Source organism: Erpetoichthys calabaricus, chromosome 8 (assembly GCF_900747795.2).
Source record: "Erpetoichthys calabaricus chromosome 8, fErpCal1.3, whole genome shotgun sequence".
NCBI lineage: Eukaryota > Metazoa > Chordata > Cladistia > Polypteriformes > Polypteridae > Erpetoichthys > Erpetoichthys calabaricus.
The window spans coordinates 163,427,939-163,444,486 of NC_041401.2; the positions used below are offsets into that span (position 1 = coordinate 163,427,939).

The 16,548-nt window shown below is 40.5% G+C and overlaps 1 protein-coding gene across 1 annotated transcript in view; it reads left to right on the forward strand.

Moving 5' to 3' along the window:
• p3h1 (prolyl 3-hydroxylase 1) overlaps positions 1 to 16,548 on the forward strand; it is a 58,147-nt gene that overhangs the window by 35,278 nt on the left and 6,321 nt on the right. Inside the window, exons 12-14 of the mRNA XM_028807712.2 lie at positions 5,410 to 5,527; positions 10,667 to 10,742; positions 14,852 to 14,992. Of these exons, the coding sequence (XP_028663545.2) occupies positions 5,410 to 5,527; positions 10,667 to 10,742; positions 14,852 to 14,992 (335 nt within the window). The remainder of the gene's footprint in view (positions 1 to 5,409; positions 5,528 to 10,666; positions 10,743 to 14,851; positions 14,993 to 16,548) is intronic.

Consider the following 16,548-nt stretch of genomic DNA (forward strand, 5'->3'; position numbering starts at 1 on the left):
ACCAACATTATGTCATTGATGCCACAGGACTGATCACATGACAGAGTGACATTGCCATAAATGTAACACAGTGTTAAGAAATATTAACATTGTTAAAAAATAACAGGGAGTACAAAATGAATAACAGTACTAAGGCAGCAGTAGTGGTAACCATTGTGCTACCATGCTTCCTGCACCTGGATACACAATTATAAAAATAAAGAAATCATGTACATTTTATCTTCATGTTGCAGACTCCACTTAAAATATGTGTATGGAATCATCTGTTGCATCTCTTCACAAATTATTATTCCCAAATCTCCCTCTTATTCTCCACATCTGACCCAGTTGCAAGTAGTTTACTTGCTAGGCCACTCAGAGACATGAATTTGAATGTGGTCATTTCAGAAAATGTACACCATGCAGAACACTCAGCCGTGAAGTCCATGATCCTCTCTGTTTTGCTTTGCTTTAGGACTTTGTGATGGGCCAAGTCCACAAGAACACACTCAAGCATATCCATTCATTTTCAACTCCTCTTAATCTTTAGAGTCATCTATCACAGCAGTATTGGGCACACACTAGAATTAAACTTGGATAGGATCTCCATCTGTTGAGGGGCACATTTAAGTACACCCTACACACACTATCTATCACCTTGGGCTGATTAATCTAGCAGTCACACATCATTGGAATAAGTTAGAAAAATTGGAAATCCAGAGGAAAACCCTTACAGAAAAGAGGAAGAGCACGGGAATTCATTAAGCAAGTGAAAGAATAAAGGACTAGTTTTGAGGACATTGTTTTAAAAAATGACTAAGAAACAAATGACACATTTCCATGGCTGAGATGGGAGGACCTGACCAGAGGACAACAGCTTACGATATCTAAAATAATTTAGAACAACTTTTCTGACCTACTGAAATGAAAGTTGAATGCTTTGTTGTGAATGGGATTTGCTGTGCCTGGCAGCTTGTCAGCTGTGTAATGTCATCCTTACAGTGAAGCATAAATGTGGCCAAATTGTGTTTATAAAGATGCTTTTGAGTGGTAATGAGGTGAGGTTGCTTGTCATGATAGATTGTGTGATGTGTAAAGACAGAGCCATTAAGATCCTTGAGAAAAAGGAAGTGGATAGAAAAAAAAAAATCACGAAAATGATTTTCAATTTGTTTTTAATTCATTCCAACAGATGGAATGTCACAAACATTTGTAGTAATGCATATTATTACAACAGATGTTTGTGATGAGCTACCTGTTGGAATGACAAATGCAGTGCATTTTATTACTACATGTATTGCATAATGCATTCCAAACGTTAACACTGAGGAGTATGTATGTTGATTACTTAGATTTCAATCTCGTCTTGTACTAGCTGTGTTACCCGTCTATTTATTTCATATTGGAGCAATGGAAGGTTAAGTGACTTGTTCAGGTCATCCAATAGGCTGGCAATGGGACTTGAAACAGGAACCTCCACTGTCGTAGGTACTACACCACACTGTCTGGCACTGCCCGCACAAGACACATTTTCAAATGAATCTTCACCCACAATTACTCACAAAGGGCCAATTAGCCATACTATCTCACACAGATGCATGGAGAATATGGTAGCTACATGTTGGCAGTTCCCTGAAGCTGTGAGCCTTGACTTTTTCCATTATACCACCAGAACATCTCAGGTTTTTATTATTGTTCTTTTTTAAGTATGGCTGAGCTCAATCTGAATGCACCATCACTAAAGAAAATGTGCAGAACTGGCTTGGTTTTAGGAAGTCACAGGTAACTGAATCCTGCACTATTCCTGTAGTTCATTATAGGATGTGCTTTGAGAAACTTAAAATTCTGCCGGAGAATTGTGTAGACAAATTAGATGAATTTAGCCCTGGATGGCAGCAAATCCCATCAATTTGTGATCAAATCCACTTAATTCAGTTCAAGGTGGTGAAGGCAGAGGCATCAGATGCAAGCCATGAGCCATGGGGCGCTAGTCCATTTCAGATCAGCTCACGTACACTTAACTCCATTGGGCCCTTGAGCAAGGCCCTTAATCTGCAATTGCTTCATCCTGGGTATGACATTAATCTGCATCCACTCCTGCAAGCAGGTCCTCTGACTTGGGGGTTGGTGGCAGGATTAGCACTCTCAGCCACCATAAAATCCCTCACACTGTTCCACTGCTTCACTCAGGTCCCAATTCAGGTGGTTCATTGTGTGGTGGGTCCGACAACGCGCAATCAGCGCATGCTCGCAACCTCCTCCTTCTTCTCATTTACATTGCCATGCACATTTCACTGGACTAATTTAGAGAGAAAAACCAGAGACTAAACTCCCACAAACTTGAGAAGATCATGCACAGTAAAAGCACCGGTTATAAAGTGAAGATTTAACTTCTCTAATTTTGCTGTTTGAAGCCCCAGTACACGTTTACGCGGCTTAGCCACAAGTAGATGCTTAGGGTCTAGCCTGTCCAGTAGATACTACAGTGCAAGGAGGTGTAAACAGCATTTTTGAGTACAGTAATCCCTCCTCGATCGCGGGGGTTGCGTTCCAGAACCCCCCGCAAAAGGTGAAAATCCGCGAAGTAGAAACCATATGTTTATATGGTTATTTTTATATTGTCATGCTTAGGTCACAGATTTGCACAGAAACACAGGAGGTTGTAGAGAGACAGGAACTTTATTCAAACACTGGAAACAAACATTTGTCTCTTTTTCAAAAGTTTAAACTGTGCTCCATGACAAGACAGAGATGACAGTTCTGTCTCACAATTAAAAGAATGCAAACATATCTTCCTCTTCAAAGGAGTGCGCGTCAGGAGCAGAGAATGTCAGAGAGATAGAGAAAAGCAAACAAATCAATAGGGCTGTTTGGCTTTTAAGTATGCGAAGCACCGCCGTATAAAGCAGTTGCAATGAAGGCAGCAGCTCACACCCCCTCCGTCAGGAGCAGAGAATGTCAGAGAGAGAGAGAGAGAGAGAGACAGATAAAAACAAACAATCAAAAATCAATACGTGCCCTTCGAGCTTTTAAGTATGCGAAGCACTGTGCAGCATGTCGCTTCACGAAGCAGCTGCACAGAAGGGAGCAACGTGAAGGTAATCTTTCAGCATTTTTAGATGAGCGTCCATATCATCTAGGTGTGCGCAGGAGCAGATAATGTCAGAGCAAGAGAGAGAGAGAGAGAGAAGTAAGTTGGGTAGCTTCTCAGCCATCTGCCAATAGCGTCCCTTGTATGAAATCAACTGTGCAAACCAACTGAGGAAGCATGTACCATAAATTAAAAGACCCATTGTCCGCAGAAATCCGCGAACCAGTAAAAAATCCGCGATATATATTTAAATATGCTTACATATAAAATCCTCGATAGAGTGAAGCCGTGAAAGGCGAAGCGCGATATAGCGAGGGATTACTGTAATAAGATAACATAAGGAAGGAGACGACATACTGTAAGTAGAAAATTTCAGCATGGGCCTTCAATAATGTAACACACTAATCCCATTGTTGCTCCTGCTTGGATATTCCCCGTTTGAAGACTGCATTTTCTTAGTAGTTCACTCTACTCCATAACTGCGGATATGCATCAGAAAACTTTTTTGCATCAGTTGCTGGTGAATCTGGTTGAGCAAACTGACTGCTCACATGGCAGCACATTTTCCCAGTTTCGATGAATCTTGACGTTTTAGGCCTTCCTGAGTCCAAAAATACCATTTTTGAAACTATGTCTGTCTGTGTGTAAACATGATAACTCGAAAACGCTTTAACTGAGGTCAATGAGATTTTGTACACCTGCTTTATATCAAAAATAAGAAATCCTATCAACTTTTCGCTGAAGTGGAACTTTACCTGAACACATTTCAGATTTTTTCAACTATACTAAACTATATTATTCATATTTTGTGCAGATACTAGAAATAACGAAATAAAAAGTAGATATGAAATTTCACTTTCGTGAGTTTTCAAGTAAACTATGTTTATAATTACATTTACTGTAGATGATTCAAATTTTGCATAGATATTTATAATGATAAAAAGCAAACAGATGTAAAATTTGAGAAAAATTATGCAATTGGAAGTGGTATTTTATTTAAACAACCATCCAAATTTTTTGTATCATGGAAATATATATGTGTACACGATATTAAAAACTGTATTCGATACAGCGTATATTCTTTTTATAACTATTATTAATTTTATTTTAATTTATACATCATCAGTTTAATAACGTGTAAACATTGAACATGCTATGTAAATATAAAGATGTAATGGGAAAAATAAGCTGCTACGTCTCCGTTGTGTTCCTGGTAATACATTTAATTTTCTGATTTTGTTTTTTTTTTTTTTCCGCCATTATTATTATGATTAAATGTAGCTACAGTAAATGCAGTTTTACCTATAGCAATTTATTGCAACAAATATTATATAAAACTAACACTTTTTCTGTGTTGTTAGGTGACTATGACTCTTTTTACTTTGCACGTAATCTAGGTAATGCATATGTAATCATGAAAACATTCCACCACTGTTTTCAATTTCCCTACGTGCGAAAATATCATCTCTATATATAATAAAGTCCAACATCTGACTACATCGCTCTAAGTATCATAGTTCACTTGCAGTGCCGATTTATTTCCTCGATTGCCGAGAGACATGCAGCGGGCCTAGGGGAGAGGGACGGGGCCCTACTCCCTCACGTGCCAGCCTTGGGACGTGTCTTACATCCGCTTAGTTAGCGAAAGAGAGAACTTCTTCACGGATTTAGATCGGGTTTTTTTCTGGACTTTCCTGTTGATTTAGCGACTTTTATCATTGTTCTAACAATCATAGTTCACTTGCAGGAGTGATATATTCGCACTAATCCTAGACAGAGGCTGCGGGCCAAGGAGAGGGGGAAGCGTGACGTCAGGAGTGGGGAGCCAGGCAGGGCCCCCCTCACTCACGCACCAGCCTCCGTTCAAACCGCTCTATTTCTCACCATGTTTTGGAATGGACATTGCCTCTGCTTAGCTAGCGATACTTGTTTGTTTATTGATTTTTAAAGTTTGTCCTGTTTCACCACTACGTGGGCAATGCCGTGGGGGACAGATAGTTTTAATATAAAATTTGATTATAAATAGAGATAAATGATTGTGTATCAATATTTTCAATTAGTTAGAAACAAAGAGATATGATATTTTAGAAATATTGCAAAACTGAAAGTGGTTCTGATGACCTTTTCCTCTATCTCAGTATATGAGACATTTGAGGGGAGCACACTTCCGATTTTTTAAAACCAGCATTAAGCCAATAACATAAAGCGTCTCAGCTGGAGGAATTGACCAGTGACTGACAGCTGCTCCATATCTGACAGATATCTGACTGTGGGTACAGCCTCAGAGTCTTGCAGAAGGACTTGTGCCAGCCTGACATGTTCTGTTGCTTGTGTTTCAGAGAAGCAGGAGGGAAGGGAGGACCTCAGCCATCCAGTGCATGTGGACAACTGCATGCTGCAGTCGGAAGCCCTAGAGTGCATTAAGGAGCCTCCTGCCTATACCCACAGGGACTACAGGTAGTGCCAGGCTAGCTTTTCTTTTCTGTTCTACACACATAAATGGGCTCAAGAAATGGCCAGTTTTAATGAAATGTGTCACTGTGCTTCATTAGAATGAGGTAATTGCTCTTTTCCACAAATTTACAAAAAAATGGTAAATCAGATGGGCCACATGCAGCACTCTGAACTTTTATCATTGCTTTGAACCTTGGTTCTGAATCCGCATAGGGCAGGATGTGTGGTGTCACCCTGCAGTCTCCATGTACTTCAGCAGAAAGGAATTGATTTTTGGAATTGTGAAAGTGTATTTTATTTATCTGGTGGACTTATATGTAGTAATAGGTTCAAAACCAGCATATTAGGTATGGTTAGAATTCCCATCATTTAAATGGATATTTTACTGATAAGTTAATATTACTGAGGTTACATAATTCAGTTAATTTACAGTGATTGTACATAATGAAGGCAGTTTATACATATTTTTAAAAGTTTTATTTGTGTAAGCCCTGCCTATTACACAATTGTCTCAAAATTAAAAGGTCCACCAGAGATGGTTTGAGGGCAGAAAGACCACATAAACTATCTTGACAAGTCAGAAATAAGAATTAACATAATGGATGGTCTTGCTTGTTTACTTTAAATAGGCAATGTGTAAGCTAAAAGGAATCAAGAGAGAGAAGTCAAAGGCAGTACCATGGGACTGGAGCAGAGTCTGCTGTTCTTTCATCTGCAGCACCATGCCACCTCATTTAAAGGCCATTAACTTATTTAATGTTGTGAGTTTTACAGCTGAGTAATTTCTTTTCAATTTATTATGTTCATACTCATACTATACCCATACTCATAATAACCTTCATTCGTTTTAATTTTAATAAAGATTGTTGGGCAAAAGATTTCATCGTCCTTCAACATCTGCAATAAGATGCTGCTGCTGGAGTATGTGAATTTGCCCTTGGATTTAATAAAGTATCTATCTATCTATCTATCTATCTATCTATCTATCTATCTATCTATCTATCTATCTATCTATCTATCTATCTATCTATCTATCTATCTATCTATCTATCTATCTATCTATCTATCTATCTATCTATCTATCTATCTATCTATCTATCTATCTATCTATCTATCTATCTATCACCCACGTGCCCCATGTTGACCATAAAACAAGCAAAACCCTTCATCCACATGCTGACATAATGTTCTGGTTGGCACACCCATGCAAACGAGCAGCCTCCTTTCAACCTAACATGGTCTAGCTTTAGCCATGCTTCTAGGTCAGGTGCTTACTACCAAGATTTCTTGTATTTGTGCCCAGTCTATGGTAGATTTGACATTGCAATCATCTCTCCACTCTTCCCAGCATTCCCTCAGATCTAATGTCATTATTGACTATTTTATTCTTACAGCGAAGAACAGCTCAATTACAATTAAACCCAACTGACTTAATGAGTCATGAAATCAGGGCACACAGAGCACAGATCTCCTTAATGCTGTGATCCATTTGAAGTGTGAAGTCAGAATTTTCAATTAGAATGCCCCCTCAAGTTGGATTTCCGACTCAGGGCTGGTCTGTCGTGTTTGAGTTTATCCGACTTCAGATTGTGAAGTCAATCCAAAATGACCACGACTACAGTGAAAGCTGTAGTATTATACTGTTTATTAGCACTTCGGTCTATTTGTGTCTCGTTAAATCAGTTGTACACACAGTACCACCCAAATTCTATCTGTGGACACACTGCTAAATTGATTTGATATGAGAAATACCACGAACTGCATTGTTATCAACATTCTGTTGACTCCAACGGTGCAAGTACAACGAAGGTTTTCCTGGATGCATCCATATTGGTTTTCTGAATGTTTTACTAGAACGTGGTCAACTTGGGTGTGACGTCATTCCCAACACCTTTCGTGGTAAATGGAACACAACATAAGACAAGATGAGGATCAGTTTGTTCAACTACTCTCTCTGCACCAGAGCATCTCAGGCAGTTTTTGTCTATTAATAAAATTCCTGACCTGCTATGACTCTTTTCAGAGAAAGAAGGTACTGTACTTCTGAAAAAAAGTAATGTCACAAATGCAAATATATATTCAGTATTTGGCCAAAAGTATGTGGGCACCCTTCCAAATTATCGAGTTCAGTTGTTTCACCCACTCCCATTGTCAGCAGGTGCACAAAATGAAGCACATAGCCATGCAGTGTCCAGTGACAAACACTGGCAATAGAATGGGTCATACCAAAGAGTCTCAGTGACTTTAAATGTGGCACTGCCATAGGATGCCACCTATGCCACAAGTCAGTGTGTGAAATTGCCTGTCTGCTAGATCCACCCATGTTAACTAAGTGCTATTATTGTGGAGTGGAACTGTTTAGGAGTATGACCACCAAACCTCAGACACAATTGTACCCAACACAGTCTCGAGTTGAAATAAAGTATTTTATTACAAATATATCGCCAAATGTGCAGAAGCAACCAACCACAATTACAATCAAAGTGTCTATTTCTCTCCTTCCACTCCTTTTGTTGAGTGTTACATACTGCCTTACAGCTCTGACTCCTACCGGTAAGACAGCGGGCTCCTTTTAAGCTGGACCCTGAAATGCTTTTGGTGCCACAGTGTGTTCTCTTGGAAGCAGTTCCAGGTTATTTGGAAACCAGGGAGGTCCTCCCTCGACAGAGCCCCCTAACAGCACCCAGGTACCCCGACAGAACTACACTTCTAGACTCTGATTCACATGTATCTCTGCACATGTCCAAACTGGGATGCCTTGGGACAACAACAACAACATTTATTTCTATAGCACATTTTCATACAAATGATGTAGCTCAAAGTGCTTTACAAGATGAAGAAAAAAAAAATAAAAATAAGATTAGGCAATACTAAGTAACAATGAATAAATTATGGTTCGACAGCCAGGAGGACAGAAGAAACAAAAAAATTATCCAGAGGGCTGGAGTAAAAAACTAAATCTGCAGGGGTTCCGAGGCCACGAGACCACACAGCCTCCACTGGGACAACCACTGCCACCTGTTGTAGGGGGGATGGAACTTCTCCTGGGTTCTGGCTTCCAGAGGTCCATCCATTATGTGCTTCTATCTGGCCAAGAAGCTGTTCCCTCATCCAGCCGGTGTGCCTGTCTGTCCTTACAGGAGCAACAACAGCTCAGCCATGAAGTAGCAGACCACAGAAACTTGGAGTGGGGTCTCTGAGTGTTGAAGCGCATAGCGTTTGAAGATCGCCGTCCTCTGTTGCATCACTCACAACAGAGCTCCGAGCAGCCTCTGTTAGCAACATGAGCACAAGAATTGTGCGTTGGGAGATTCGTGAAGTGGGCTTCCATGGCGGAACAGCTGAACACAAACCTAAGATCACACAATGTCAAGTGTCGGCGGGAGTGGTGTAAAGCACTCTGCCAACAGGAGTGAAGAATCAAGTTTCACTGTCTGGCAATGTGATGGATAAATCTGGGTTTGGTAGATGCCAGGAGAATGCTACCTGCAGGGATTGCCTAGTGCCTACTATAAAGTTTGGAGGAGGAGAGGTAATGGTCTAGGGCTGATTTTCAGGGTTGGGGCTAAGCCCCTTGGTTTCAGTGAAGTGTATGTTATGACATACAAAGACAATTTATGCAGTTATGCCCTTCCAACTTTGTGGAAACAGTTTGAAGGACAGTAATAATAATAATAATAATAATAATACATTTTATTTAATAGGCACCTTTCTTAGCACTCAAGGTCACCTTACAATGAAATTAAACAACATTAGTTAAACAAAACAAAGAGAATGATACATTAAAAAGCAATAATTAGCAAACAAACAAAGATAATTGGCAGTAACAGTGTAAAATTCACAATTGGTATACAGTTTGAAAAGATACGTTTTGAGGACAGTTTTAAAATGTGATATTGAATCAAGCTGACGAATATAAGAGGGAAGAGAATTCCAGAGTCGAGGAGCACTATGAGAGACGCTCAAGCTCCCATATAACTGAGTTTGATGTGTGGTACAGAAAGTAGAGCTGCAGATGAGGATCTGAGTGAGCGAGAGGGAGTGTAAGTCTGTAGGAGGCCAGTGAGGTAGGGGAGAGCAAGGTTGTGGAGAGCTTTAAATGTTCAGAGCAGTATTGTATTCTGTAGTTAACTTGGAGCCAGTGAAGTTGAGAGAGAATAGGTGTAATATGTTCAGTGGATTTAGAAAAGCAGGTTATTATCCTGGCAGCAGAATTTCGAAGAAGTTGTAAGCGATGGATACGTTTTTGTGGGATGCCAGATAGAATAGCATTACAGTAATCTATACGTGAGGTGACTAGGGCATTAACCAATACTTTACTACCCTGTGCACAGAGCCAGGTTCTTAAAAACAAGATTTGATGACTTTGGGGTTCAGGAACTCAAATGAGCTGCACAGAGTCCTCAACAATATTGAACACCTTTAGGATGAACTGGAACACCCATTGTAAGCAGGGTCTTCTTATCTAACATCAGCACCTAACCTCATAAATTATCTTTTGGCTGAAAAAACACGTATTCCCACAGACACACTCCTAAGTATTGTGAAGAACTTCCCAGAAGTGTGCCCATAGCTGCAAGAGTGAGGTTAACTCCATATTGATGATCATGGTTTGGGGATAGGATGTCCAACATGGTCATATAGGTGCAAAGGTCAGATGTCCACAAACATTTAGTCATATAGTGTATGTGCAGTGCACCTTGTGCAGTGAATTAGAATGGATTTGCAAATATTGTTTTAGGAGAACTCGGATACGGTGGCGCTATATTGCATTCCTTAAGCCCCAAGTCTCAGGGGGAAAATTTAGAGTAAGTCATTTGAATTTGATTCTCTGGGTTCTGCTGTTATGTATATGTTGCTGAATGACTGTAAAAATGATAGCAAATGTCTGGTTGCACCATTTTACCTTGCTTTAGTTCATCAGAATTGAATTTGACACACATGCGTTGGAGTCACCGTACGTCGAGTCAAATCACTCCAACAGATTTGGGTCATGGCTGAACTTAGAGCACAGTATGAGGACTGGATCTGTCGTGGATGACTGCCATGGCATTAATACCCTTGATTGTCTTCAGTCTGTTTGTTTACTGTGGATGAATGTTGCTGCATTTCAGATGGGTGATTGTTTTTTTGTTTTTGCAGTGCTATTCTTTACCTGAATAATGAATTTGAGGGAGGAGAATTCATCTTTACAGAGCTGGATGCCAAAACTATAACTGTAAGTCATTTCTAAATTGGGTTATGGGGCTCCATTTTGTGGTTAAACATAACCTGGTAGTCCTCACCTATTTGTAGTGTACTCTTTGGTTAAACAAAGTGCACAGAAGTAGCAGCTTAATTTGCATGAAAACTGACATGATGCATGAAAAAGTATTTTACAAAAAAAGAACTAAGAAATTATTTATTTATTTATCTGCATTTTAATCTGAATGGATCTATGCATAGAGGACATCGGTTTCGGGTGGAGCCCTCTTGGTTGCTGATACAAGTGGCCATTGTTGTAATTGCGTTAGATTTTTAATGTTTTTACTTGTTTTTGAAACAGGCTTATACAGAGATTTATATGGTTTTCTTGTTTTTTTGGGGCTCTTTCTGGTTTTAATTTTTTTCCCCAAATTTGATCAACATTTACATATTTGGCTGACACCTTTATCTAAGGTGAAACATTTAAGATACAACTGGTGTCACAAAAATCAAAAAAAGCCACTGAAAGGTATGGGGCAGCCACCCGTGTATTATTCCCTCGCTGCAAAATGGTTTTAAAGTCATTTGTGCTGATGTGTACAGATTGGAGTCCAGAACAGAACTGAAGGGATGGGGGAAAGGTGGCAGCTTTAAAGGCCAGTATAGAAAGTGACCTCAAAGGGGCAGGAACTGGAAGGGTCTTCATGCATAGGCTCGCACCCAGAAGTGACATCAAAGGGGCCAGAACCAGGAATGACGTCATCAGGGCGAGGTGGAATTTCCCATGAACGGTCTACAGAAAAGTGAGAAAAAAAAAGTCAGTGCACTCCGCTACCTCCCAGTCTGGCTCGGAATTACTCTCATTCAAGCCTTTTAGCTGCCTTCCATGTGCACGTGTGGGACACTGGTTATATTTCTTTTGTTTCTCCAATTGGAGCACATATTGTCAGTACAACAACAACATTTTATTCTATTGCACATTTTCACATAACAATGTAACTAGGGAATTCCCGAATGAAACTGCTGTAATTCCCGGTAAAATGGGAACGGCCAAGCTCGCATGTATAGCGTGTAAAAGTGTAAAAATCGATCAAGAAATAACAGAGTTATAGTTGAAAATAATGAAGGTGGCGCCATTGCTGCAGCTTGCACTTCATCAGGCAACAGCTTTGAACAGCAACTTGAAATTGCAGTGCGTCAGTCTGTTGCATCTGCATTATCTGTGCCAAGAAACTTGCCATCACAGAATGATGACAAGAAACTGGATGCAAGCGCGGGCGTTGTTTAGAACAAGTGTATCAGTATCTGATGACTGTGCCACCTACTTCAGTGGAGGCAGAGTGTGCTTTCTCAGTGGCTGGCGTACTCTGCATGAAGGTGCGCTCTCGCCTGGATGACCGCACGCTGAACACGTTGTGCATTCTATGCTCTTACTACCGCAACTAAAGATACATGTACTTATATGACAGCATGAACTGCTTGTAGATAAGGTTAGTCTTTTATTCGTGTCAACATATTGCAGTAGTTTTATTAAAATAAATGTCGGTCGTTCACGTGTGAGATGCCCGTGCACTGTGTCACCCCCGGGAGCCCGGGCTTCCCAGGAATGACATGCGGGATTCCCGAATTCCCGGGAATCGATAAACCCGTCCAGGAATGAATTCCCTAAATGTAACTCAAAATATTTTACAAGATGGCACAAAGATTGTTATATGAAATTAAAAACGAAAAAAGATTAGGCAATAATATTAAGGAATAAGTAAAAAAGGAAAAGATAAAGTCAGATGGCCGGGAGGACAGAAGAAAACAAAAAAAAAAAAAACCTCCAGTCAGGCTGGAGAAAAAAAAATAAAATCCACAGGGGGTTCAAGGACAAAAAGACCACCCAGCCACTAGAGGGAAATCTACCTAACATAAATGGTCATAAATCAGTCTTCGGTTTCAGGCTTCACATGATAATATTTGATGATGACACTCCAGTATACCTACAGCAATACATCCAGCATGATTCACCAAGGGGGCCCCACTCTGCTCTTTGAACTTATATATTAACAACAGCTAGAGACTCTGGAGACTTGAAGCAAGGAGGAAGGTACTCAATTGTGCTGCAGAGCAGGGTGGCTGCTGTAAGGCTTGGGGTGATTTGAGGAGTTTTCCGTTGTTTGCTTTGTTACCGTTTTGTAATGGTGCTACTGGGAAATGAAACTTCAACTCCCACCAGTCCCTGCAGTGGCTGTGATTGGTTGTCTGTTGAGGGTTCAGGGGCTGCTGGGGACAAGGAGGCCAGCGTGACATTTAAAAGTAGGCCAGTTCTACAGAGGAGAAAAAGTCTTTTGTGTTTCGTGTCTGGAGTTGCCTGTCTGTTTGCCTTCCCGTTTTGATACTTGTGGATTGTTGTTTTGTCCTGAATCATCTCCTGTTTTGGGTGTATGGACTGCCTAGTGTCTTCCTGCTGCATGAGAACTGTCTGAGGATTTGTTGTAGTCCTGCAAAGAAAGGAGTGCGCCTGATCCCAATCACACGTCATCATCTCATCAGGAAATACCGGTTGGACTTACCTTTACATTCATATATAGAGTGCTGATCTCTGGACTATCTACCTCCATCATTTCATCAGTTGCCATTTTCATGGACTTCATAGTGTATGGTTTTTGTTAGTGGTTTGTTATTGTTGAATTTGTGTTTATTGTATATTGCCATAGGGGGAACTGGAGTGGGATCATTGTAGTTTGCATATATTTAATTTATTACTGGTTAATACATTCTGCCATTTCTGTTTTATTACCGGTTGTTTTTTTGTGTCTGTAAGGGAATGTGTGTGATTTGGGCCAAGGCTGGGTACGTTCCTGGGATCTCCACCGAAAAAATAAATAAATCACAGTTATATCAACGGTGTGAATCTTAGCTGGATTTTTTAGTCCACTACAGTTTTAATACCTTTACTTAGTTCTGAAAATGGTATCGATACCAAATGATTGATTGGTTTACCTGTTCAGTCGTTTTTGACTTTCAGCAAGTCTGTGGACCGGCTTTCTATGCGTTTTTGTGTTTTGAGCAGAATCCCTTAGCTACTGCAGATTCATGCTTGTGTTATTGTTGATGATATCTATTCAGCTTGTTTGTTATAGTGGTTTTCTTGTTCTGCTGACTTTTTGTAGAATAGATTCCTTTCTCAAAACCATTGCCATGCATCTCCTGTCCAAAATAAGTCTGTCTTAGCTTGGTGATCTTTTCTTCCAGAGTGATGTCTGTCTCGATGCAACTCTGTTTGTAACTTTGCTGTCGAAAGAATGCAAGCCAGCCTTCTCCAGTACCGTAATTCAAATGGATTGATCTGTCGTATGTCTGCTGTTTTCAAAGTCCAGATTTTACAGTCATACTGTACATTAGCAATGGGGAACACGATGGCATGGATAAGTCTGCATTTAGCTGTGTGACTGGTGTCTTTGTTTTCTAGATTTTGTCCATGCTCATCATCGTGCTTTAACCCAAGGCTATGCCTTATTCGCCATTTTGGTTGATTTTGAGTTCCCAGGAAAATAAATAAACTCCCCCAAACACGCCTCTCTAATATGGGTGCGAACATAAAAAGTTACACATCTGCATACACGGCCTTACTGATCTCCCATGCTGGTTTTCATGCAAACGGAACTGTCTTCTTGGTGCAATTATTTGGCTTTTTTATTTTAACATTACTTTAATGCTCTATTAATGGAAGACGCAATTTTTTTTAGTCTTTGTTTCTATTTTGGTGATAAAACACCCTTCTGTTCTTTCTGCTCACCCCATCCTCATTGTAAGCTGTAAGAACAGACAAGGTATTTTTAAAATTAATAAAAAAAGCATTTCACTCTAGAATGAAATTTTACAGTGCATCCGGAAAGTATTCACAGCACATCACTTTTTCCACATCTTGTTATGTTACAGCCTTATTCCAAAATGGATTAAATTCATTTTTTTCCTCAGAATTCTACACATAACACCCCATAATGACAACGTGAAAAAAGTTTACTTGAGATTTTTGCAAATTTATTAAAAATAAAAAAACTGAGAAATCCCATCCCATTTGACTTGAAAAATACCAAACTTATCCTTTAATAGCACTCAATGCCTTGCTAATGCAATGTTGGTTTTGACTTTTAGGCTGAAGTTTCTCCCAAATGTGGACGGGTTGTGAGCTTTGGAGCAGGGAAGGAGAACCCTCATGGGGTGAAGGCAGTTACTAAAGGACAGCGGTGCGCCGTGGCAATCTGGTTCACACTGGACCCCCGACACAAAGAAAAGGTATAGCTAACTGAAATTGTCCTCCTCCACTGGGTGGTGGGATAGCAGCACTGAGAGCTGTGCCGTTTACTTCTACTCTGCTTCTTCCTCTTTCTGCCTCTCTGTCCCAAAACATCCACCTTCTTTTTCTTGTCGCAGCTGCATTGTATGCATTATACTTCTGGGTGAGCTCTCATTGGCTGTCAGCTTTTGCACACACGTGTGTCTTCCCATACAACTTAAAGACAAAGTCAGACCAGTTTGATTTACCTGGGATGAGTCACAAACCAGTCTGACTTTATGGCTAGGGATGTCAAATAACAAAAATGGTGGTTACAAGTGCGTTCTGCATTATGTAGATTATAGAGATAAGGGCTATGATGGAAATGGCTATGAAGGAAATTCACTCGAAAAGTTGTGTAAAGTAACAAAAATACTTCAAAATACTATATATAATATTAATATATGTGCAGTAGTTTGGTGGACAAAGTGCATTTTATAAGATCAAGTAGGAGGGCTTCTATGATAACTGACTTGTATGGATATTTGTTGGAGCAGTAGAGGATGGGTGATTAAAGGGTGTAACAAAGGCGCTATACTAGCGCCTGACCCGACACAGACAGACACAGGAGGCACACTGATAAAACAAATAAATGGTTTATTTTTCTTTTCTTCTGCCTGTGGGTAACACCTTCCTTGTTCCCACAGGCACAACACAGTCCCAACACAAGCGCAATACCACACAATATTTTTATCCTTGTCTTTTTCTCCTCCACTCCTCCTCAGCAAGCTTCGTCCTCTTCCTCCTGACTCTGGCCACCGGAGTAGTGGCTGCTGGCTCCTTTTATAATGCACCCGGAAGGGCTCCAGGTGCTTGATGACTTCATTTCCGTCAGCACTTCCGGGTGTGGCAGAAGGACTGCCCATAAGGGCTCAGCAACTCCAGCTGCAGTACCCCCTGGCAGCACCTGCGGATCCCAACAGGGCTGCACCAAACTCCAACTCACATGAAGCCCTGCAGGAGTCCGAGGCACCGCTGCAGACCAGGGGGTTGCCATCTAGCGTACCTGGGGAGGTAACGTACCGGCCACGCTTGTTCCCCTGGTTCTCCCAGCCTGGAGGCACGCTACAAGGGCAATAATCCATTGTGTAATTTGTGAGCTGAGAAATGAATTTATTCAAATATAGTAAAGCGATGATTAGGATTCTACAAGGAAATCTGTTATATTTTTGAAGATGGTGTCTCAGCAAAAAGGTCCGGTTAAATGAGATCCCAGGACAGTTGAGGGATGAGGTGAACAGGTGTACCAAAAGACTCACATTAACAAAAAAATTGACATTTGAAACGGGCTATTTGTGAAAGGTAGAGTTGCTTTCAAGGGAAAACGGGATGTCTGGTGTAATGTCTTAGTCCCCACAGCTTGGCATCTTCCTGTACCTGGGATATTGATAGCCATTAAATCGAGGATGGACTAGTGCAATGAGGACACCCAAACAATAAAATCGGTGCAACAAAATCTTAAGTCATTCTTGAGGCAGATTGAAGACTTAGTGCCAGCTTAAGTAAAATATTGAGG